Raw genomic sequence first — 24,514 nt, forward strand, 5'->3', positions numbered from 1 at the left:
GGACAGCAGCAACAGTGGTGTGGAGCCAGCCTGCCACTAGGAGACAATCTGTGTGTGCTGCAGAGGGTGGAGCCAGAGAAGAGGCCCAAGTCCTTCTGAGGAGGCCTTGAGTGGATCCCAGACATTGGACGCTGCCTTATTTACACAGGTGAAATTTGATTTTGTTTTAATTTGATTGTGACTGTACCCTGGTTCTTCCCTCTTGAAATAAGAAAGTATTTAATGAAGCCAGGCAGTGGTGGTGCATGCCTTTAATCTTAGCACTCGGGAGGCAGACACGGGGATCACTGTGAGTTCGAGGTCAGCCTGGTCCACAGAATGAGTTCCAGGACAGGTTCCAAAGCTACAGAAAAACTTTGTCTCAGAAAAAAACCAACCAACCAACCAATCAAACAACAACAAAAGAAATACCAGACCAGTGGATGCGAGATACTCAAGCAGTCATACCAGAGAGGGCACAGAGCCCTCCCAGCCATGGGACCTTCCTAGGTTTGTATCTGTGCACTCTCTAGGACACGTACCTGTGTGTGCTTTCCTTGGGAAGAATAAAGGACAGCTCGGCCCCAGCATGGCTCTCCAGCATGGCATTGGGGACATGGTGGTGTACTAGCTGAGAGATACTTTCGGGATTGCAGTGTGGCTCTTTCACCAGCGTCATATGGTAGCCAGCTCCTGGAACATATGGACCAAGTGTCAGGCCCTTTGGTGGCTTCACTGCTTCTGACATGCCACATCTCTGTGGCTCAAATCAGACATCTGCACACTGGGTACAACTGGACCAGAACAGGTTCATCTTGGGCTCTTCTATATAGTGTCACCTCCCACAACCTATGTGGGGAAAAGTGCTAGGGAAGCTGGGTCACTGAACGCAGCCAGGTGCACCTCCTGGGAGCCAGAGCCTTCCTGAGGATAAAACCACCAGCAATAACCTAAGCATGCAGTGTATCTGTATAGTAGGATTCATGCAGATCATGGCTGCAAGGAAGAGACAGCAGGAGCTGTGAGGCTATACTGCACACGTTGAGCTCTGTCTGGCTTCTTGTCAATAATGCTTTTCAGGAAATGGCCTTTTCTTGTTCCCTTCAGAGACAAGGGTGTTGGACCCAGGACAATCAATGACTTGGCTAATTGGGAAAATAGGCAAGAAGAAACAAGCAAAACTCTCGAGGCCCTAGTAAAGATGGACAGAAGACACTCTTGGTAAAGGAACCTCAGTATCTTCACTAGGCACATGGCCACTTAGGATGACAGGGCCCCTCTCTAGCCCTGGCTAGACTAGGGAAATCTCTAGGGGTAGGTGCTTGGCATGGGAGAGGTGAGGTGAGAACGCTGGGGCATTTTGTGGGGAGAAGTACTCTTGTATGAGGGGAGGAGACAGGCACAGTTAGAACAGGAGGTGACAACAGAAAGCCACGCATTCCACACAGCAGGGGGCTGACTCCTGACTTGTGACTCAGCCTGCTGGACTGGGCTGTGCAATGAATACTGCTCTTAGTGTGAGCAGCATGAAGGAAAGCACCCATGACCACTCACAGGACTCCTGCGTACTCCCATGGATTCCTGCCTTGTGGATTAAACAAGAGAGAGCCCTACCACTCAAGTACTCTGCCCTACTATCCCCACTGATGGACAAGAGAAGAGAAAGCTCGAAGATGGCCTTGCCCAGCCACTATCAGGACCCTTCGGAGGGAGTAGCTGACCAGGACTCCTGCTGCCCGCTATTCACCATATTTCTGCTTGAGGAACAGTGATGACCCACAGCACTGTAGCTCCCCCTTGGCCATGATGGCAATGCGGTCCCCCAGCAGGTCAGCTTCGTCCATGAAGTGAGTGGTCAGCAGGATGGTGCGGTCGCTCTTCTGCTGCTGAAGAAGGTCCCAGATGGCCCTCCTGGACACTGCATCCATGCCCGAGGTAGGCTCGTCTAACATCAATACCTAGAGGGCAGAGGTGAAGCCTTGTGACAGTGACAGAGCCATGTCTCAGGCTCAGGATGGCTGTGCTGTGTGGCCTTCTGCAGCTTGACTTGGGGGTTAGTAAGATGTCCTCACCACCCCTGGGGCTATCCTTGTGTAGGAGCCTGACTTGGCTGCATCAAGAGGCCAGATCCCCTACCCCATACCTTGGAACCGGCTATGAGGGCGATGCCAATGGAGAGCTTGCGCTTCATCCCCCCACTCAGGAATTTGGACCGCAAGTCTCGCTTGTCCTCCAGACTAAGGATGTGCAGCATCTGCTTGACTTCTTCAGGACACTTCTGGAGAGAGAGGCCTTTCAACTGGAAGGCAGGGAGGAGAAGTACGAGTCAGGGGGCGATAAAGGTGCCAAACCCTCTAGCAAGTTCTCTGGCCTAAGAGATATCGTCCCTTGGCACGAATGGACTCTGCTCATCCGCCTAGGATCACCCTTGCTTCCATGGACTAGCTCCTCAGAACAGACTACTGAGAGGCTAATGGAATACTGGGACAGCTTCAGAATCCTTGGTAGAACAGTCACCACCCACACATCTCTGTCACCCTAACTCACCTGTGCATAGAAGTAGAGGTGTTCTGCAACTGTCAGGTTGTCAAACAGGACATCGTGCTGGGGACACAGGCCCAAACTCTTTCGGATTTGAGCCATGTCTTGGGAAATTTCATACCCATGAATATATGCATGTCCACTGGTAGGGGGAAAGAGACCTGCAGCCAAATCAAAGACCCCCAAGTTCATCGTGAAAATCTTGTTCACTTGTGCAAGGTACAATGACCTCCTGACTCGCCTAACTCACTGCCCCCATTCTACTGAGGACCGTATCCAGAAGACAGTACTGGACCCCTGCACTCAGCTACGTAAGGCTCTGTCTGGCAGAGCAGTGGGAGATGAAGGATGGGACCTCAAGCTCTGTTGCAGGGCACACCACTCTGTCATAAACAAGAAACTCACTCTCATGCACACAAGTGTGTGCAGATATTGGCTCCAGCACTATCACAAGCCCCACTCTCAATGTCAAGGTGTGTGCTACTGACCAGCACCTCAGTGCTTCAGGAAGATGAGGAATAGTTCCACAGGGGATGAAGAGTCCCCTCCTTTCCTCGTCGTATCCCTTACTCTTTCCCATGGGTACTGGGACTGAACGTAGGGCCCAATGAATGCCAGACAATCACTCCACACGGATGCACATCCCTAGCCCAGCACAGCTCTCTACAGTCCTGTGTGGCTGGAGAATTAGTTGTATTTGTCTTTACTGACCCCACCAGGTTTGGGCATTCATAGACAGGCTGAGAGCAGGGTGGGAACCATTTAAAGGCTCCCGTATGTTCCTCTGGGCCATGGGCCTAAAACTTAATTGGGTATGAATGAAAGTCATATGAGAAAAATCCATGGCTGATGGGAAGTAGCCAGAGGGGAAGGGCCTGTCTGTCATAGATGGACATGGAGCTACCTCTCACCTGTTAGCATGGACATGGCCGTGGTCTTGCCAGCACCGTTGTGGCCCAGTAGGACTGTTATCTGTCCTTCATACAGGTTCAGGTTCAGGTCTCTGATGCCCACCTTGTCCTTATTACCCACTTGGAACACCTGTAGGTAAGGCAGAGAGCTGCCTGACTTCCTGTGGCTCTCAGGGTCTTCTTTCCCTTTAGGCCTAGTATCTCAGGACACTGAAGCAGGCACCATGAATCAACACCCAGAACAGAATTGTGGGGTGAGGCTACATGCCTCTGTTAGTCCCTACATGACTTCCTTCTTGTTACTGTGCATCCAGTGTAGCCAGTGTACTGAGTAGCTAGTGCAAGGAACACCCAGGACTAGATGGTCACAATGCCACAACACCACAACGCTAGCCAACCTGGGGCCAGATGTGGAGGGATGGTCTGTGCCCTGGAGTGTGGGTCAAGAGCAGCTGCGGGGATCCCATCCTCCTCTTTTAGGTGTTTAGGATATCTGGAGGGAGCAAGGCCTGGAGAGAGCATCTCTAGCTGACTAGTCTGCCTTCAAGGCCTCACCTTAGACAGATGCTTGATTTTGATCCCAGCTACCAGGTCCTCCGGCTCGGCTTCAAAGTACTCAGTTCTGAGAGCCTTTTCGGGGTCACTGACTTCTTCTTCTTTCCCTACGACAGTCCTTGGGTTCCCGCACCAGTAGGAGGGCTGGGATACAGGCATGTGGGTATCAGAGTCATTAGTGTCAGTTCATTTTATTCGTGAGCAACAAAGTAACTACCATCGACACACTAAAGATGTGCAACAACGTGACTTCACTGCACCTTCACAGGGTGTATGGCTGAGGAGACAACACCATCTTTATACTGAGTCCCTGCATGTTTTCTGATTTGACTATACCTGGGAAAGCTCTATTTCTCGCCTTCCTAATCTGGTAAATGGGAACATGAGTGGATTGTTGTGAAATTCAGATTTAACAAAGAAAAGGGAATTTGTCATCGTTATGAAGAGACATCACTGAGCAGCCCTGTCCAGAGCACTATCAGAGCCTAAGAGGAACAGGGTTGTATCTCTGCCCTCTCTGTTCAGCAGTGACAAGCTCCCTGTGGATGGAGGAGAGGGTGTGGGGGACGAGAGGATGTGATGTCTGCTGAGGATCTGTTAGTTCTGTCCTCAGTTCTGATGGGCACATGGCACCAGTACCAGACACATCTCGTATGGAAAGTGGCTGTGAAGTCAGAATGCATTTCACATAACAAAAGCCCATAATTCAATGGCATTTTCCCTCCATAGCTATGGCCGGGTGGTGGTGGTGTACACCTTTAATACCAGCACTCAGGAGGCAGAGGCAGAGGCAAGAGGATCTCAGTGAGTTCCAGGCCAGCCTGGTCTACAGAGTAAGTTCTAGGATAGACTCCAAAGTTACAGAGAAAAACTCTGTCTTGAAAAACTAAAAAAAGAATAATAATGTCTGTCTTCTTTAACAACAGGTGTCACCTTGCATTTGATGGAATACAATAGCTGACACTTGACAAATACTTGCTGAATCAAAAAAAATTGAAAAGAACTGGACCTAATTATCAATTGGAAGTTGCTAGTGTATGATGGTGAACCCTGACCTGGGGATACTACATCACCACTACAAATGAAGTTCACTCATAAAAACGCTATATATTTAAGTAGAAATATGCTTCTAAACTAACAATACACTTATAAATATGGCTAGATAAAAGTCCAAGAACTATAAATAGATGCTCAGGCATATGCATTCAAAATAACAAACACTGATATAATAATAAAAAGCACATTTCATGTCTGGTTGATAATATGGTCCACTTTTATCAAGCAAATTGTCTGCAGGGGCCAGGCAGGAAGTGCACAGGACAAGTGTGCAAAGGCCATGAAGGCTAGTACTGTCAACCCAACAGCGTCTAGAATCACACAGGAGACAACCTTCTGGGCGTGTCTGTGAGCGAGTGTGAAGACTCACATTATACATAGGTTTCATCGTTCATTCATGACTGAAGGGAAAGGAGAAAATGAACGGAGCACCTGCATTCAGTGTATCTACTTCCTGAATAGAGATGCTGTGTGACATTGTGTTCCTGCTGCCATGTCTTCCCTGAAAATGAATGAAATTTATGCCCTGGCAACGCTGAACTTCAGGACCTTTGGAAGAGCAGGCAGTGCTCTTAATCACGGAGCCATCTCTCCAGCCCCCAATAGAATGTATCCTCCCTGCCCCAAACTGTAGCCAGAATAAAACCATCTTTCCTTAAGATGCTTTTATTAGGTGTTTGTCAATGAGAAAAGCATTACACAGGCACAACCAGGCATCAGCAATGCTCCTTTCTAGTAGTGGGAAGTGCTATCGATTTCAAAAGTGTGGTTCCCATCCCCACAAAAAAGCTTCATTGTTTTATAGGCAGAACAGTAAGCTGTTTGTTTTTATGCTGGGGACAGACCTCGGTGTTTATAGGCGAGGTCCTGGGCTTAATCCTTGGCATTATTTCTAAAAATTAAAAGATTTTTCATGAACAAGGAAGTGCATTTGGGGGTACCAGCGGCTGTGTGCATCAGTCTCCGTGAGCCTGCATCTCAGACCCCGGGGAATGAAGTCTGTCTTTATCCTATGAACAAATCTTAAGGGCCCTCAGGACAGAAATGCACAGGTCAGAGTTTCCTAAGCCAGCCCTACACAGGTGTCATGCACTGGAACTGGAAGGGGTCCCGTGTGAGTGCTGGGGACACCTCTGTCCCCCAAAGAAGTGACCTGCTTAAAGAACAGGGCATCAGCACTCACCATAAGGAAGAAGTACCAGGGCTGGGGCACGCCAAACTGGCCTGGGAAGACAGCCTCCACGTACCAGGTCACCAGGCCGTAGAGCACCGAGTCCAGCAGCAGCATCCCCAGCACTTGTCCAAAGCAGAAATCGTCATCCACGTTGACAGGGTTCAGGAGGTCACGCCACTGGATGCCAGTGCCTGAGGATGCACCAGGAGTAGTCCATAACTGTCCTGGCTACACCTCCCACGTGCTGGTATTACAAGTGTGCACCACCACACTCAGCTTATGCTGAGTTAGGGACTGAACCCTAGGTAGACACAACCAGCTGAGCCACATCCCACCCCTAGACAACTTTTCTTCAAGTCTTGAAAACAGCAGTAAATTAAAAAAAAAATTAGTAAATTGGAATACTATCAAAAGCTCATGAACTTGAGCTAAGGAGATGGCTCAGAAGTGAAGAGCAATGGTACTTCTTCCAGAGGACCTGGCTGTGATGCCTAGCACCATTTTGGTGACTAACCACCCTCTGTAATTCCAGTTCCAGGGTATCCAACTCCCTCTTCTGGCCTCTGCAGGTAATGCATGCATGGAGTGCACAGAAGCAAATGCAGGCAACTCTCTCCAATGACATTTTTAGTTTTTAAAATTTTTTATTTTTTATTTTTTTAGATTTTCAAGATAGGGTTTCTCTGTATGGGTTTCTCTGTATATCCCTGGCTGTCCTGGAACTCACTACGTAGACAAGGCTGGCCTTGAACTCAGAGATTTGCCTAACTCTGCTTCCGAAATGCTGGGATTAAAGGCGTGTGCCGCCATTGCGTGGCTCTCTCTCTCTCTCTCTCTCTCTCTCTCTCTCTCTCTCTCTCTCTCTCTCTCTTTTTGTTTTGTCTTGTTTTGTTTTTCGAGACAGGGTTTCTCTGTGGCTTTGGAGCCTGTCCTGGAACTAGCTCTGTAGACCAGGCTGGTCTCGAACTCACAGAGATCCGCCTGCCTCTGCCTCCCGAGTGCTGGGATTAAAGGCGTGCGCCACCATCTCCCGGCGCGTGGCTATCTCTTAAATTTTTAAAAGCTCATAAACTTTGCATTTCATTGGTTACATGTTTACATACACGTACATATATGCATATGTATATGCACACATGAGATCTGGAGTTAGGTCGGTGTGAACCAATAAAACTGAGAAAACTTAGGACTATTACGAAGCTCTACAAAGCTCATCGGTGAGGAGCTACAAGGCACATCAGTGTCATAGCCCTGAAAGCCTGGACCTAAGCATCTGACAGTCTTCCGTTGGCCAGAGGACTCTGGATGAAATGTTTGCTCCACAGCTTTGGTGAATATGTACCCTCAAACAGCTACAGAGTTGTCTGTTTTAAGGAAAGTCACATGCATATATGTGACAGTTGCTTAGCTTGGTTCTTGTGGGACTCTTAACAGTGAGGACAGGTGCTGTCTCTGACTCTTTTACTGGCTTTTGGGACCTTTTCCCTCATACTGGATTGCCTTGCCCAGTCTTAATACAAGGGGAGGTTTTTAGTCTTACTGTTTTGTTGATATTATGAGAGGCCTGACCTTTTCTGAATAGAATTTGAGGAGGAGAAGTGGATGGGGGGGCAGCAGAGGGGAGGTGGTGGGGAAGTACTGGAAGGAGAGGAGGGAGGGGAAACTGTAGTCAGGATGTAAAATAAATACATTAATTAATTAATTAAAAAAGAAAAGTCACTACACAACTTTGAAAAAAAGGTGTCATAGATTGAGATTCCTCTTTGGAAATGGTCTTTTATTTTTAAAAAGATTTATTTTTATTATTTTTAAAAAACATTTTATTTATTTATTATGTATACAGTCTTCTACCTGCATGCATGCCAGAATACCTTATCTCATTACAGATGGTTGTGAACCACCATGTGGTTGCTGGGAATTGAACTCAGGACCTCTGAAAGAGCAACCAGTGCTCTTAATCTCTGAGCTATCTCTCCAGTCCCATATTTTTATTATTTTTAAATTATGTGTAGGTAGATGTTTGTGGTTGCATGTGGGTATGTGTGTGAGTTCAGGTGCCAGAGGAGGTCAGAGATGTCAGATCGCCTGTACCTGGAGTTAGACAGTTGTGAGCTGCCTGATGTGGGTGTTGGGAGTGAACCCCGATCCTCTGAAAGTTCAGTAGGTGCTCTTAAATAATGAGCCATTTCTTCTACCCTGTAAAAGGCTTTTTTTTTTTTTTTTTTTTTGAGACAGGGTTTCTCTGTAGCTTTGGAGCCTGTCCTGGCACTAGCTCTTGTAGAGAATTCAAGGTTGGCCTCGAACTCACAGAGATCCACCTGCCTCTGTCTCCCGAGTGCTGGGATTAAAGGTGTGCACCACCACTGCCCGGTTCTGTAAAAAGTCTTTTTAAAAAGTACTAGAGGCCTTGGAAGTTTCTGCTATTTTACAACGTCTACACTCTATCAATAGGCTACTAATGATAGAAACACAGGTGTTCTGTTTTGACCTCTTGAACTCCCTGCCCCCCCACCTTCTTGGTGCTGAGATTACAGACATAAAGCACCGCCATGTCTGGCTTTATTCAGTGCTAGGCAACAACCCAGGCCCTCATAAAAGGTAGTTGTTTTGTTCATGTTTGTTTGCTTGTTTTATTTTATAAGACAGAATTTCACTCTAGCCCATGTATGGAACTCACTATGTTTCCTGGCTGTGACTTCCTTAGTGCTAGGATTGCCTCGCTCAGTATGGTTTGAATACATGGCCTTATATTCATCTGTTTCCAGTTAACAGTGTGAGAGACAGCCCTCATAAACCAACCAAAGCTGCTGGGCGGTGGTGGCACACATCTTTAACCCCAGCACTTGGGAGGCAGAGGCATGCGAATCTCTGTGAGTTTGAGGCCAGCCTGGTCTATAAAGAGAATTCCAGGATAGCCAGGACTACACAGAGAAACCCTGTCTTTGTTGTTGTTGTTGTTGTTTGAGACAGGATTTCTCTGTGAAACAGCATTGGCTGTCCTGGAACTCAATCTGTAGACCAGGCTGACCTCAAACTCATCTCTGTGAGTCCCCCTGCCTCTGCCTCCTGAGTGCTGGGATTAAAGAAAAGCCCTATTATGAAAAACCAAAAATGAACAAACAAAAAACCCCCCCCCAAACACAAAACAAAACAAAACAAACAGCAAAAGGACCACAGCTGTCATGAAAAGGTCGTAAGGAATGGTTTTCCCTTTCGGTCTCCTGCTCTGTGAGAAACTACATCCATGATGCCGTCTTGGAAACAGGTGTCCCATCTCCAGACCTCCCAGCCTCCAGAGCTGTAGAACTAAGCTACTGTTTCACACATTACCAGCCTCGGGTGCTCTGTGACAGCAACACAAACACACCTGACCAGAAGGGCCTCATGCGTGAAGGGAGAGAATGACTCCCAACAGCTGTCTGCTGACCACCACACATGCCCTGGGGCACACGGATGCTCCTGTGTGCACACATGTTCACAATAAAAAATGTAGTAAAAAAGTTTCTAAAGGGAATGGTGAGACGGATTAAGAGTATTTGCTAGCTAATTGGTAAAATCTAGTCACTGGACAGAGCAGGTGGGGTGACCGACACCTCTCGTGTTGTGTTTGGCTCCTAGTGGCCTTATCTGAGCTACTTCCCCGTTAGTCTAGGGCCAAGCTAAACACCCTAGCTCAGGTGCTCCAATCAGTTTGCTTTCCACCTGATGTGAGTCTGTTAGAAACACTTTTGGCAAGATGCTTCTTACGAAGCTGCAAGAATCAGGAAGGCATGACTTGACGACTTTTGAGGACAAGACTTACCTTTGGCTTCAAATTTTCCTATGAGCTGGGCTCCCATTGCCATGGCAACATTAGATAGGAGACAGGATAAAAGCTTTTGGCTCAGGGTCATCCAGTTGTACCGAGGAGCCACGAAAAAGTAGGGGATGAAGGTGAAGTAGTACAGGAAGCCACCCACGGCAGCTGCTATGTTGGCTGTGGTGAGAAGGAGCATGGGTGCCATAAACTTGCTAGGAGACTTCTACCCCACCCCACCCAAAGCCCAGCACGGGGACTACAGCATCTTCTGCAGTATTAGCCCCTCATGCAGCTCTTTGCCCACCTGCAGCAACACACACACAAAAATGTGTACACATAAAACACGCTGGCAACAGCTTGAATGTAAAATAGCAACCAAGCTACTATTTTGCATATTTTTTTAAAAAACAATAAAATGACTTAATAGGGAGCTTGGGAATTCACAGTGTGGTATGCACTGACCTGAGTGAGACATACTCATTTTTTGGAAAAATTTAAAAGCATTTAAGCTTAAAACTAAGAATAATTACTAGGAAACATGTAGTTTGTATATTACAAGCCATCAGACAGCCAAAAACTATTGTAAACTCTCTCTGTCCAACAGAAGTCAACAAGGAAGAAAACATAAGCACAAAATGACAAGAAGTAGAACACAAAATTCAGAGAGCAGAAACGACTTGAGTGCACAGGCAGGCAAAGCTTTTATTGCTAGTATCTCAGCAGTCCACACAGTTACACTTGCCTTCTGCCGACCTTTCCCTGTAATATCCTGCCGCTCTTCTCTGGCCCACAGCGCATGCTCTCTGCCCTCTACCCATCACCTGGCTCCTTCCTGGGGGATTCTAGGAGGCTCTGCTATGGCCTTTATTGTATTCCTTTCTGTCTTCCTCTCAAACTCAGCCTTGGGGTCATCAAAAAACATCCCTTTGACCCTGTGACCATGCATAACCCCCCTTGTTTCCCTAGACCTGCATGACTTCAGTCCTCTGGACTAAGGGGAACAACGGGACTCACCTTTACTGAAGAAGGTACTGACCATGAAGCTGAAGGAGATGGAGGAGATTGCAAAACAGAGCAGGAAGAGCAGCACCAGGGAGGGGTCACTGTTCGAAAGGACTGCTATGTCCTTCTTCACCTGTAGAAGCCAGAGTGGCAGGGGAGGCAGGGAAGGCAGAAATGAACAAGGAGGGGCCTGAATTTCCAGGTCTCAGGGACACTGCTGGATGGGAAGGGATCCTTGTCTCAGCCAGTGGGAAGCCCTGCTTCATTTCCCCAGCAGGGGAAAGACTTGCCCTGGGGTCAGTGGCCATGAATGTTCTATGGCCTAAGTGCTGGGATCTCTGCACCCTCCCTTCTTCTTGCCAAAGTCCTCACAGAAGACACACTTACTTTGACACAGAACAGCAGGGTCATGAAAGAGACCATGATGAGGAAGAACAGGAAGAACATGAGGAACCACGCACTCCAGTGCAGCCAGCTGCTGAGCCCCATCATGCGCATGTACTCCTGTGGACGGGAAACGGCATCACACATGCTGTTTTCCTGTCTGCACGCTAGCAGCTTTCCCCCACAGTCCCGTGTGTGCCAGTCTGCTTATAAAAACACAGTGCCATCTATAGACCAGGGGGCAGACCAGCACACCTGTGCTGTACGCATAGGCAGGAATTACCCAGCACACGTGAGGGGAAAGAGAAGGCTGTGGTCTGTCATGCGAGTTCCTGTCCAACAGTTCTTATCCCTGTGGTGAGAATCTAGCTCTTTTCTGCATTTCATCATGTTACATACACCTATCTGGGAGGCTACCCGACAGTCAAATCAGCATTAACTGCCCTTTCCTAAGTCACGATGGTCGGCCCTACTCCCTAGCCCACCACGCAATGTGGCCTGGTCGGTTCTGCGTCTTAAGAGCTAAGACCATTGGGCCCACTAAGTTCTGTCATGCCAGGAAACCCCCTTCTCTGCTTGTGCCTCATTCAGGCGTAACACAGGTACCCAATAGATGTTAAGCTGGTGAATTCTCTGTGTCCCTCAGGGATGCCTTGTATGCCGTGGAGCACCCCACACTCCCAAGGGACGCTCCCAAGTCTGCATGGATGTCCTGTATGCCGTGGGGCACCCCATACTCCCAAGGGATGCTCCCAAGTCTGCAGGAATGCCTTGTATGCCGTGGAGTACCCCACACTCCCAAGGGATGCTCCCAAGTCTGCAGGGATGTCCTGTATGCGTGGGGCACCCAACACTCCCAAGGGACACTCCCACGTCTTATTACTTGAGCTGATTCTGAGAAGCCAGGAGTGTCAGCTGGCATTAAGATCCAGAGTCACCCAGTCTAGTTCCCTCCTAAGGTTGGCAGACTCTGTAGGCCACTGACCACACTGACAGCAGCCTCCTGGCTGTCAGTTTGTGGCCAAGGACACACATTAAAAGACCTAGGCATCTGCTCATTTGCCTTCCCACTTTGAAGGAGAACCCCAAAACCCTTTCAGGGAAAGGTGCATCCTGTCTCTGTGAAGAATAGGATAAGGTGACCTGCAGCAGCTCTGACCAGGTCTTTCATTCTGGCCTGTTTATCAAGCCGTTGGGAGCAGTTCCTCCACTGACCAATGCTGTCTATGGGTTCTGGGAATCTAAAGCTGCACAGAGGCGGAGCTCTTGGCTGGCAGTGTGGCTCAGTGGTAGAGTGTTTACATTCTTGAGACCCTGAGCTCCATTTCAACACTGACAACAGAAGCAAAACCAAACAGAACAAAACAAAAACACCAGGAGGGCCTTTGAGAGGTCAGGTAATGGGGAAATATTATCAAAATATATGAAAGGAACTTTTTTGAAATAAAAAAACAAAAAGTTATAAAGATAATGTAACAATTAAAAGAAAAGAAAGGGAAAGAAAAAGAGGTGTGATACACACTTTTAATCCCAGCACTCAGGAAGAAGAGGCAGGTGGATCTGTGAGTTCGAGGCTAACTATTCTGGACTACAGAGTGAGTTCCAGGACAGCCAGAGAAACTCTATCTCAAAAACAAAAACAAAACAAAACAACAACATCCAAGCCAAACTAAACAACAAACTAAAACCCAAAACAAACAAAACCTCCTTTAGTGCTGCATGGAGATTACAGGCAGAGGGCATGCCCACACTCAGAATCTCAGCATTTCAAAGAGCTTGGACCATAGGCTGTCTACACTGCATCCAAGACAGCAGCAGCCTTGAGACAGGCCAACTCTTCCGAGGAGTCTCTGGACCCACCACTGAGGCTGTGCCATTCTCAAACCGACCTGTCGCACACAGAGGGTTACCTTCAGCTTTTTCTCTTTCTCCTGCACCACTGCCCGGATGATGCTGAGGGAGGTGTAGGTGAAGCTCAGCATGAGCAGCAGAGGAAGCTGGTACTGGATGGCGATGAGGAATGGGTCAGAGATGTACGGTGGGAACGGGAACCTCTTGGTGATCACACTGAGCTTCTGGAACAGCTGGTGCGCAGAGGCGTTGGCATGGTAATGCATGATGGCTTTGTCTACAGCATGTTGCACTGCCAGGAAGCCCTCACGGATGTACCCTGAGTCCAAAAACAGAGGAACGCTGTGTCATGGCGCTGCTCACTAGAGAGGGATGCGCTTTGAACAGACAGGACTTTTCTGGGTCCACAGTGGTAGGGCCAAGGAGGCAAAGGGTAACTGATACCCCACTCTGCGGACCACTAACAGCATCCAACACCATTCAGAGATTCCCAGGGAAAAGAGAATGTTTGTCACATATTGCCAGGTGATACTTCTGCTTCATAACTAACACAACCCACACATAATCACAAACATGATTATAGTTTAAAAATAGCTTAATATGGGACTAGGGAGATAGTTTAGTAGGTGAGAGCACTTGTTACATAAGTGTGAGAACCTGAGCTGGGCCGTGGTGGCACGTGCTTTTAATCCCAGTACTTGGGAGGCAGAGGCAAGTAGATCTCTGTCAGTTTGAGGTCAGCCTGGTCTACAAGAGCTAGTTCCAGGACAAGCTTCAAAGCTACAGAGAAACTCTGTCCTGAAACCACCCCCCCCCCCCCAAAAAAGAGAATCTGGGTTTGGATCACCAGAACCTTCATAAAAGCCTACCATGTACATGCGAACTGTACGGGGAAAGGGCCAGCCAAAGAAACCCACCCTGGCCCTAGAACCAGAGACAGTGAAAGAAACACGCTTTAGCCCTGAAGCCAGAACCAAAGAAATACACCTGATTCTGAAACCAGGGTCAAAGATACAAACTTTGGCCCTAAAGCCAGAGACAGTGAAAGAAATATGCCCTGGTCCCAAAACAAGAGCCAGAAAGGCTAGAAAGGGCCAGTGAAAGAAACCTAGTTTGTCTCTGAAACCAGAGCCAAATCTGCCCCTGAAAACCAACCAGATTTGAGCTCAAGGGACTGAAATCTGACTAAGTCCCACTCTGAAAATCTCCCTGGAAAAACTCCACCCCTAAGAAGTCCTACATAAGCCCTGTGGTTGTTCAGTTTGTGGCTGCCCCTTTTCCACCCTGACAGAGGCAGACACTCTCCTGAATTCTTCCCTCCGGGTAAATCTCTTGAATGAGGGTGGGTGAAGACCTTTTGTCTGAGCTGAGAGGGAGTGAGAGGAGCAGGACTGTGTAATGGCAGTCTTTCACTGGGGAAGCCCTTCCCCTAGCAGAGCAAAGCTGTTATGCTCTTATGCTCCAGAGCTTTGTAACAACTCCAATGGGGAAGCCCTCTCCTGCTGGAGCAGAGCTGTTACATTGGGGAAACCTTCCCTAGAGCAGGGCTGTCAGCTGCTATGCTTACTGTGACCTTACTATTTCCTGGCTCCCAATTGCCAGAATATTCTCCCACCTGAGCTGTAACACTCAGTATTCCCTGGCCCCCAACTACCAGAATACTTCTCCCCCTGAGCTGTAGCACTAGGATTCCTTGGCTCCCGACTGCCAGGATCCCTTTCCCTCGGAGCTGCAAAGATTACACTAACCATGCCCATGGCACAGGTTACCAAGGGCTGCCATTCTTCTTTCTCTGGTTTTATGACCGTAATGTCACTGGTAAGTGTCAAGGCCAGTGCTGGTGGAGCAATAATTCCCATCATTACAAGGACACTTCACAGCAGCAAATGCTGTCCTCACTGGAGAGACAGACAGGCCCAGGAAGCCACAGAGCTGGTGAGGGGTTCAGGTGAGGATGGGACACCATAAACTTTGTCTTCCAAGTCAAGCCTAGTCACAACGACAGTACGGTTTTCCTCACATATAACTGCCTGCTACTTGCTGGCGCATTGTTTCCTCAGGAGACTATCAAGTGATGCAGCCATTTTTATCATTACAACTTTGTGGGGACTTGACAGTGTAAGCAGTGGTTCTTCACGGTCCGCAGCCACTCTGTTGGGGTCACATGTCAGATATCTCGAATATCAGATATTTACACTGTGATTCATTAGCAGTAGCAAAATTACAGTTATGAGTAGCAATGAAGTAATTTTATGGTTGGGGTCACCACATGAGGAACCGTATTAAAGGGATGCAGCACCAGGAAGGTTGAGAACCACTGGTCTAAGGCATGAAGCCATCACTTTGTAATCTACCACTTTCCCACTGGAGGAATGTTGTGGGTTATCTTGTTCTTTCAGAGTATTCTGGGCACAGCCTTTCATTTAATTTTTTTTTAATGAGAATGGGTATTTGGGAGATATATGTTTATGTACCACGTAACATGCCTGGTCAACTGAAACAGGAGTTACATAAGGTTGTTAGCTGCCATGTGGGTACTGGGAATCAAATATGGGTCTTCTGGAAGAACAGTCAGCGCTCTTAACTTTAGCCATCTCATCACCCCTGGGGACATATACTTATCAGGATGCCGTCAGTGAGTCTGAGGCATGGACATCTGGGACAAAAGTGAGATTAGAACTGACCTGCCTGGCACCAATGTTGTAACCTTCCTACCTACTTTTGCAGCTTTTATAAACTCCTAAACAACTCGGGGAAGTCTTTCAAGGGTTTGAACAACCACGTCTGGCTGACATTTTCCCTTTGTCAACTGCTGCAGACATTTTTCCGAGTCTTCTATTAGTGATTGGGCTTTTTCTTCTGGGGGCAATTTTTTGAGTTTGCACTCATTGATATCTGTCAGCCTTTCCTCTAAGATTTAAATTTTTACTTTTTTAAAAAATTTTTTCTTAAAGATTACTTTATGTATTTGGATGTTTTGCCTGCACGCCTGTCTGTGCATCACATGATTGCTCGGTATCTGCAGAGGCCAGAGGACATGGGATTCCCTGACACTGACACTGGAGCTACAGTTATCAGACATCATGTGGGTGCTGGGTATTCACCCAGGGCTTTCACCTCTGAGCCATCTCTTTAGCCCCAGGCTTTTGTTTTGTTTTGTTTTTGAGAGAGGATCTCTTAGTTGTCCTGGAACTTACTATGTAGATCAAGCTGACCTCGACTCAGAAATCTGCTTGTCTCTGCCTCCCAAGTACTGGGATCCGAGGTGTGTACCACCATCCCTGGTTTAAAGAGATATTTTCTACTGCTTTCAGGAAACAAGACAGAAACAAACAAACAAACAAACAAGACAGGCTTGAGGAGCTACACGGTAGCATCTGTCAGCCAGCGTGTCCAGCTGGTTGACATGGCAACTGATGTGGTAGCTGGCTGCAGCTTCTCCTGAGCTCCAGGTCTACTCACTGGTGTAGAACCTCTCTCACTCTATCGCTCCTTGTTCATTTTAGTTCATTTTCCAGATTTAAGACCCCAACCCAGAGTGTTAGCCTTAGGGTGGGTCCTAGAACCAGTGAGAGGTGTCTCTAAATGCTGCTCGTCAGATGCCTCCTGCCTGCCAGCTGTACATTCTGAGTCCTGTTCCCTGGAGAGACCTGCAGAAGACAGTGTTCTCCAGAACTTCTGGACATCTGCCAGTCTTGGTCAGACTGAGCTATTTTTCACCCTGGATCATCGGTCCGAGCCACCTCTTACCTCTCTCTAGCTGGGGTCCAAGATGTTCCTGTGCTTCAGAACAGACAGACCTATGAACAACAGAAAGCTCCACCACACAGACCACAGTATGCATAGACAGGGAACTGGAATAATCAACATGAACTTCTATGCAAGTTACTGAGTTAAATCAAGAACCTGCAGCCTTTCAAAATGTTATAAAATCAAACACAGAGAAGGCCAGGGAAGGGATACAAAAAAACAAGCCTGAAAAGTTGGTTAAAATGAGGCTTTTAAAAACCTGAGTGACAGCTGGGTGGTGGTGGCACATGCCTTAATTCCAGCACATGGGAGGCAGAGGCAGGGGGATCTCTGTGAGTTCGAGGCCAGCCTGGTCTATAGAGTGAGTTCCAGGACAGCCAAGGCTACCTAGAGAAACCCTGTCTCGAAAAACACAAGACACAAAAACCAGAGTGATGAATGTTTCACTCAAGGACCCATGTCTTCTGAAGTGGGGGCGGGATGCTACTCTTTCTAAGGCTTAGACTTAACCTTTAGGAGACAGCTTTATTAAGTGTTTTTCCCTTCACAATTGAGAAGTTTATAAAAATAATTTCCTGGCTGGGCAGCGGTGATACACGCCTTTAATCCCAGCATTCAGGAGGCAGAAGCAGGCAGATCTCTGTGAGTTCAAGGCCAGCCTGGCCTACAAAGTGAGCTCCCGGATAACCAGGGCTACATGGAGAAACCCTGTCTCACCACCCCAATCCCCCAATTTTTTTCTGTAGAGAAGGTGAGGTGGTTTGGACTCCTTAGAGTGATCAGGAGTTAGCAACCTGGGGTTAGAACTATGGTCCCTAAGTGTCTCTCACCTGGCTCACCGCCATCAGGTGATGATGGTTCCCTTGGCCCTGGGCTTGGGAAAAGTGGGAAAAGAGAAGTGGTGTGCCAGCCTTCATTCTCTCTTAGGAAAACATTTCCTGTTTGCGTCCACATGTAATTTCTTCGCGTGTAACTGAAGCGTAGGTGGTATTTTACCTGTGAAAACAGAAGAGAAAATCAACCATTCTGAAGGATTCATCTGGAAGAGTAGAGGCCAGAGTGCCCGAGGGTGTGTTTCCTCACTAGGATGGCGTCACCAGGAGCTTATCGTGCCCTGCCCTGCAATTACCCCAACTGCCTCAAAACATCAGAGGGAGACATTCTTTATTCTTTTTTCTCTCTCCTCGAGACAGGATTTCTTAGTAGCTACAGAGCCAGTCTTGGAACTCACTCAGTAGACCAGGCTGGCCTTGAACTCAAAGAGATCCACCTGTCTCTGCCTCCCAAGTGCTGGGATTAAAGGCCTGTGCCACTACCTACATTCTTTTTTTTCATGATTTATTTATTTTTATTTAATGTGCACTGGGTTTTGCCTGCATGTATGTCTGTGTGAGGGTGTTGCGTCCCCTGGAACTGTAGTTGTAAGTTGTCATGTGGGTGCTGGGAATTCAACCTGCGTCCCCCAGAAGAGCAGCCAGTGCTCTTACTGCTGAGCTCTCTCTCCAGCCCCAGAGGCAATTATTCCTCCCAGCAGGGACACAGGGATACACCGAGTAGTTATGCGATGTTGTAGCCAGATGTTGTAGCCACTTCTCTTCCGTTACTCAGCAACACAAATACTTTTTTAGACAGGGTCTCACTGTGTATCTCTGGCTGGCCTAGAACTTACTATGTAGACCAGGATGGTCTTGAACTCATGGAGATCCATCTGCCTCTGTCTCTCAAGTGCTGGAATTAAAGGCATGCACCACCATGTCCAGCATTATCACATTTTCAATGGCCGAGCACCACCATCGTGTGAGAGAGTTGCTCAGTTTTGTTTTCCTGAGGCAGAGTTTCTCTGTGTAGCCTTGGCTGCCCTACAACCTGCTTTGTAGACCAGGCTGCCTCAAACTGACAGAGATCCACCTTCCTCTGCCTCCCGAGTGCTGGGGTTAAAGGCCAAGCCACCATCGCCCCATCAGTTTGCTCAGTTCTAAAACCGTCTAGAAAGCAAAGAGCTTCCTTCATTTTTTTAAAGCTATATTTAAGTCCAAAACACCTATGTTCTTCCTTATTCTAGTTGGTTTTTATCCAAAGAGACCCAGAAACCTTTTATAAAATGCAAAAGTTAAGTGACTGTCCATGGGCTGGTAGATTTTTAAAAACTGTCCTGGACTTATAGGTTAACATCACCAAGCTCCCTCAGACGGACTGAGTACCACAGTTCCCAGGGACAGCTTAAGGTTGACTCTTAGGCAGGGGGCAGTTGAGGAAAAGCATCCTTATTTGCAAGTGTAGTGAGTACTGAGGGGAAATGAGGCTCAGCACAGTGTGTGTGTGTGTGTGTGTGTGTGTGTGTGTGTGTGTGTGTGTGTAGGGAAATCAAAGCGTGTGGAGGGGAATCAAAGTCTCACCGCCAGCGGCAGGGGGTCCTTGCTGTGGTTGAAGGTGTGCTCAAATACCACAGCGGCCAACACGTTGGAGGAGCAGTTGTCGTACCGAATGTAGTCCTCAAAGTCCTTCTCAGAGGAAAAGCCACGCACTGTGGACAAAGCAGCAAACCACACATTGCCTAATCATCCCTCTCCTTGAGAAGCCTGGGAAGGCCAGGACACTTCAGATAAAAGACAGCACACTGACAAGGCTGTCAAAAGCTGTGGGAACCCTCAAGACTAGAGTGGCTTTTGTCTTGGCAGAGATTTAGGCTGCTGCGGACAGTAGAACTGCTCAGTCAGAGAAGCCCTGGGTAGCACTTAGTCTTCCTGCTGCAGTCTGAATCGGGCTGGAATACCAGGCCAGCAGCAGGGCCAAGTCACAGAAACTTGTAACAAAACAGGGCCAGGGGCTGCAGTCTATGGCAACAGCCCCACTCACTCCCCCAATCATGGCAAGTCTTATTTTATTAATTTATTTATTGTTTTTTTAAAAAATATTTATTTATTTATTATGTATACAATACTCTGTCTGTGTGTATGCCTGTAGGCCAGAAGAGGGCACCAGACCGCATTACCTCATTACAGATGGTTGTGAGCCACCATGTGGTTGCTGGGAATTGAACTCAGGACCTTTGGAAGAGCAGGCAATGCCCCATTTATTTATTTGGGTTTTTTTTTTTTTTTTTTTTTTTTTTGGTTTTTCGAGACAGGGTTTCTCTATGGTTTTGGAGCCTGTCCTGGAACTAGCTCTTATAGACCAGGCTGGTCTCGAACTCACAGAGATCCGCCTGCCTCTGCCTCCCGAGTGCTGGGATTAAAGGCGTGCGCCACCACCGCCCGGCTTGCCTCATTTATTTATTGTTTAAGACAGGGTTTCTCTGTGTAACTCTGACTGTCCTAGAACTTACTCTGTAGACCAGGCTGGCCTTGAACTCACAGATCCACTTGCCTCTGCCTTTCAAGTGCTGGATTTGAAGGCATGCGCCACCATGACCAGCATGGCAAGCTTTAAATATTGGAGTTGCTCAAATGACCTCTGTCCCCTGACCCTCCTTTTAAGTACAGAGCTTTGTTGTAATCCTTTGGTGGGGTGAAACGAGCTATAGGCAGTCTATGCCAACAGGAAGAGGGAAAGGGACAATAGTTTTATCTTGAAAGCAAAGATACAGAAAAGAAGGCTAGCACACATTACCAGGGTGGCTCCCTCCACAGGCCTCCTGTGACTTAATTCAGAGCTGTCCCCTGAAACCCACCCCAGGAAGGTTGTTGGTACCATGTACTCAAACTGTGCTCTGCTCTCTCAGAATCAAACGGCTTTTCTGGACTGGGGCCCACCCAGCTGCTCGCGATCACTAGGTGCGACCGTGGAGCTAGATATGGCCAACACTAACTACCACACGTTTCTTCATTGGTCCCCTCAGCATTGGACAGAGGGGAGGCCGGGCTCTTGAGCCTCACTGTGTACTGAGATAAGGTAGTCCAGGGACTAATAAAGGTATTTAGCCAACATGATGAGTTTCTGAGTGTGGACTCAGCTTTTCCTGTGCCCTGGAGGAGGCACAGGAAACTGTCACAAAGACCCAAACCACAAGCCCCTCCCAGGTCTCACCTTTCATGCTGATCACTAGCTCCCTTTGCACGGTCTCCGTGATGGTCCTGGCAGCATCACTGTGGGAAGGGATGAAGGCGAGCTCCCAGCTCCCGCCAGGTGGATGGAATGTGAAGAACAGAGGCAGCTGCTGGATGGACTGGCCTTGGTAAACTGTGGCATTGGGCACATTCTCTGACTGAATTTTCAAGCGAAGCCAAATCAGGATCCCGGAAAACAGCAGGGGCAGGAACAGTTCCAAGACTGTCACTAGAACTTTCCGCTTCTACAAGAGAAACGGCCACCCTGTAGACCGTCCTTGAGGGCTTTCCCTGAGCATCCAATGGACGATGGCCACCCTTCCTCGGGCCTGGACTCACCTTCAGAGTATAGTTCTTCCAGAGTAGGAGCGCCAGCTGCCGCAGCACTGCCATCTTCCTGCAGGCACAGGGCCAACACCAACCAAGGGCTCAAAGATGGAAAACTAAAGTGCCATGGAAGCACAGGCCAGTCACCTTGGGAATTGCTACAAGCTCTTTTCCTCCGTATTTTCTCTCCTTCCTTTTTGCCACCTTAATCCCAAACACTCCCTTGGAAGGAAGCATGCCATCCTGATGCTCCAGACACACCATATCCAGAGACAATGCACATGCTTTGGGGCAACTGCCATCTTTTTCAACAACATGCTTTACTAATTCTATTTATTCACTTTTTTGTGTATGCGTGTGCGCACATCCAAGTGCCATGGTGTATGTGTGGAGGTCAGAGGACAACTTGTCAGAGTCTGTTCTCTCTTGCAAGGCTGGAGGATCAAACTCAGGTCCTCAGGTTTGGAGCCAAACTGCTCTCCCCACTGGGCTCTTGCCCACCCAACAACGAGCTTTTTATGTGCTCTCTGACTGCTGCTGTGCTTTATCATTGTTCCAATGCTTTGGTTACCATGCATGTCTCATCTAATCACAAAATAATGCCTTTTCCTTAACCAATGTAGAATCAGTAAAAGGAAATTCAAGGCTGGAGAGGGGGTTTAGCAGGTAGAAGTGCTTGCAGCCAAGCTTAGCACCGGGTTACTGGGACACAGGTAAAGGCAGAAGGAGAGAACTGAGTCCCACACATGTACCATGCCATGTGTGTACACGGGCACTACATAAATCAACTACAAAGAAAACTCAACTTAGTGTCCTGGTACAGGTAGTGTTTAGGACTTGAGAGGACTGTGAGGAGGAAGAGAAAAGCAGAGGCCTAGGACTGGGGCCTTCAGTGGCTTTGCTGACCCAGGAGCCCAATGGGTCAGGAGTGTGTAAGTCAGTCATTCTATCTCGAATCTAAGGCCAGTGTTTCCTATTGCTATTAGAAATACTGGAGCCCAAGGTTTCACTGCACATGGCCCCTCTCTCCCTCACACTCCCCTTATGAGAGGGTCTTTCTCTGTAGCTCAGGCTGGTCTCACTAGGTAGCCCTAGGTTGCTTTTGACTCATAGTGATTTTCTGTCTCAGTCTCCTGACAGAATTATAGACACATGCCATCATACCAAACATAAGAAATTCATCCTAAAAGTACCTCTCCTACATTAAACATAAAGCTAACATAATTCTGGTACCCACAACCAGAGGAAAAGTCTACAGAGAGTTTATCAAACACAGGCAACAGCAAAAACATTTATGAAGGCTGTCAACTTCAGACAAATTTTACTGCATTTCAGCTACCAGAAGCAGAGACATCGAGCTGCTAACCTGGAAAAGTAGGTGGTCCGAGTAAGTTCAGGTAAGGCTGGCAACGCCCAGTCAGGAGGATCCCATTCAGCAATTGAAGGCAAGGAGGTCCAGATGTGAAGACCCGCAGGAGGTCCAGATGTGAAGACCCCAGGAAGGGAAGGAAGGGAGCAGCAGGGCTCCTGAGAGCTGCAAGCAGAGAAAAGCACTTCCCAGCCTTGGTGACTCACAGTGGGGACTTTAGTTCAGTTAATGAGCTCTATGGGCATGGCTAATACTAACCAAACACCAACTCTTAGTCAGATGAGGGCAAAACAGGGTATATTGATAATTCATGAGTCACTCACTAATGATCAAAAGATAACATGCTTCTAATATGAATAGCTGCAGATTACAAAATATATGGGATAGCCGGGCAGTGGTGGTGCACGCCTTTAATCCCAGCACTCGGGAGGCAGAGGCAGGTGGATCTCTGTGAGTTCGAGACCAGCCTGGTCTACAGAGCTAGTTCCAGGACAGGCTCCAAAGCCACAGAGAAACCCTGTCTCGAAAAACCAAAAAAAAAAAAAAAAAAAGGGATAAAGAATTTTTTTTCGTGGGGGGGGGTCGGGGGCTGGGGAGATGGGTCAGCAGTTAAGAGCACTGACTGCCCTTCCAGAGGACCTGGGTTCAATTCTCAGCACCCACATGGCAGCTCACAACTGCCTGAAAAGTCCAGTTCCAGAGCGATCTGACACCTTCACACCAATGCAAATAAAATAAAGTTAAAAAATATATGGGATAGCCGGGCAGTGGTGGTGCACGCCTTTAATCCCAGCACTCGGGAGGCAGAGGCAGGTGGATCTCTGTGAGTTCGAGACCAGCCTGGTCTACAGAGCTAGTTCCAGGACAGGCTCCAAAGCCACAGAGAAACCCTGTCTCGAAAAACCAAAAAAAAAAAAAAAAAAAGGGATAAAGAATTTTTTTTCGTGGGGGGGGGTCGGGGGCTGGGGAGATGGGTCAGCAGTTAAGAGCACTGACTGCCCTTCCAGAGGACCTGGGTTCAATTCTCAGCACCCACATGGCAGCTCACAACTGTCTGAAGATCCATTTCCAGGCGATCTGACACCTTCACACCAATGCAAATAAAATAAAGTTAAATAAACCATATGAAATATTTTTTAAAAAGAGTTTTGTTTGTTTGTTTTAAAGAAACCCTATCTGGGCAGTGGTGGCGCATGTCTTTAATCCTAGCACTCAGGAGGCAGGGGCAGATGGATCTCTATGAACTCCAGGCCATCCTGGTCTACAAAGCATGTTCCAGAACAGCCAAGGTTACACAGAGAAACCCTGTCTTGAAACAAACAAACCCCCAAAAACAAAACAAAAAAAAATTCCTGTTTTTTTTCTTTTACTGTTAAAATATTTCCATAAAGAATCTTTCCAGGGCTGGAGAGATGGCCTGGAGACTTAAGGACTGCGTGCGGTCCCCAGCATGTACTCTGGACTCCAGTACAGGGTCAAATACCCGGGGCCTCCGTGGGCTCCAGTGCTCCAGTGCACATACCCTCACAGATACACACACACAATTTAAAAAAGAGAGGAAAATCTAAAAAACCCTTTATTTTAAAAACTAAAATTCTTGCCTTTTTAAAACAGATATTAAATGGCACTAAATATCTTGCCTTCTTAAAACAAATTCAAAATTCATGCATTAAAGGTAGTAGAGAAATTTCACAAATTAATTTAAAATGGGATTTTTTTAAAAAATATATATTTATTTATTTGTTATATATACAATATTCTGTCTGTGTGTAT

General features: G+C 47.6%; 1 protein-coding gene across 4 annotated transcripts in view; it reads right to left on the reverse strand.

The window, feature by feature from the left end:
* Abca3 (ATP binding cassette subfamily A member 3) overlaps window positions 1-24,514 on the reverse strand; it is a 57,072-nt gene that overhangs the window by 20,566 nt on the left and 11,992 nt on the right. For 3 of the 4 annotated variants that reach the window (XM_050166085.1, XM_050166160.1, XM_050166007.1), the window contains 16 exons: window positions 22,739-22,906; window positions 21,385-21,488; window positions 21,026-21,290; window positions 19,396-19,523; window positions 17,830-17,995; window positions 13,309-13,568; window positions 11,402-11,518; window positions 11,027-11,147; window positions 10,016-10,189; window positions 6,226-6,407; window positions 3,987-4,130; window positions 3,432-3,561; window positions 2,527-2,681; window positions 2,123-2,278; window positions 1,727-1,937; window positions 522-672 (listed from right to left, as the gene is read on the reverse strand). In XM_050166085.1, the coding sequence (XP_050022042.1) occupies window positions 522-672; window positions 1,727-1,937; window positions 2,123-2,278; window positions 2,527-2,681; window positions 3,432-3,561; window positions 3,987-4,130; window positions 6,226-6,407; window positions 10,016-10,189; window positions 11,027-11,147; window positions 11,402-11,518; window positions 13,309-13,568; window positions 17,830-17,995; window positions 19,396-19,523; window positions 21,026-21,290; window positions 21,385-21,438 (2,414 nt within the window). In that variant the 5' untranslated portion in view covers window positions 21,439-21,488; window positions 22,739-22,906. The remainder of the gene's footprint in view (window positions 1-521; window positions 673-1,726; window positions 1,938-2,122; window positions 2,279-2,526; window positions 2,682-3,431; window positions 3,562-3,986; window positions 4,131-6,225; window positions 6,408-10,015; window positions 10,190-11,026; window positions 11,148-11,401; window positions 11,519-13,308; window positions 13,569-17,829; window positions 17,996-19,395; window positions 19,524-21,025; window positions 21,291-21,384; window positions 21,489-22,738; window positions 22,907-24,514) is intronic. The other variant, XM_050166229.1, reaches the window with a different exon arrangement.

The sequence above is a fragment of the Alexandromys fortis genome, unplaced genomic scaffold, assembly GCF_014885135.2.
Source record: "Alexandromys fortis isolate MF-2015 unplaced genomic scaffold, M_Fortis_MF-2015_v1.1 scaffold_29, whole genome shotgun sequence".
NCBI lineage: Eukaryota > Metazoa > Chordata > Mammalia > Rodentia > Cricetidae > Alexandromys > Alexandromys fortis.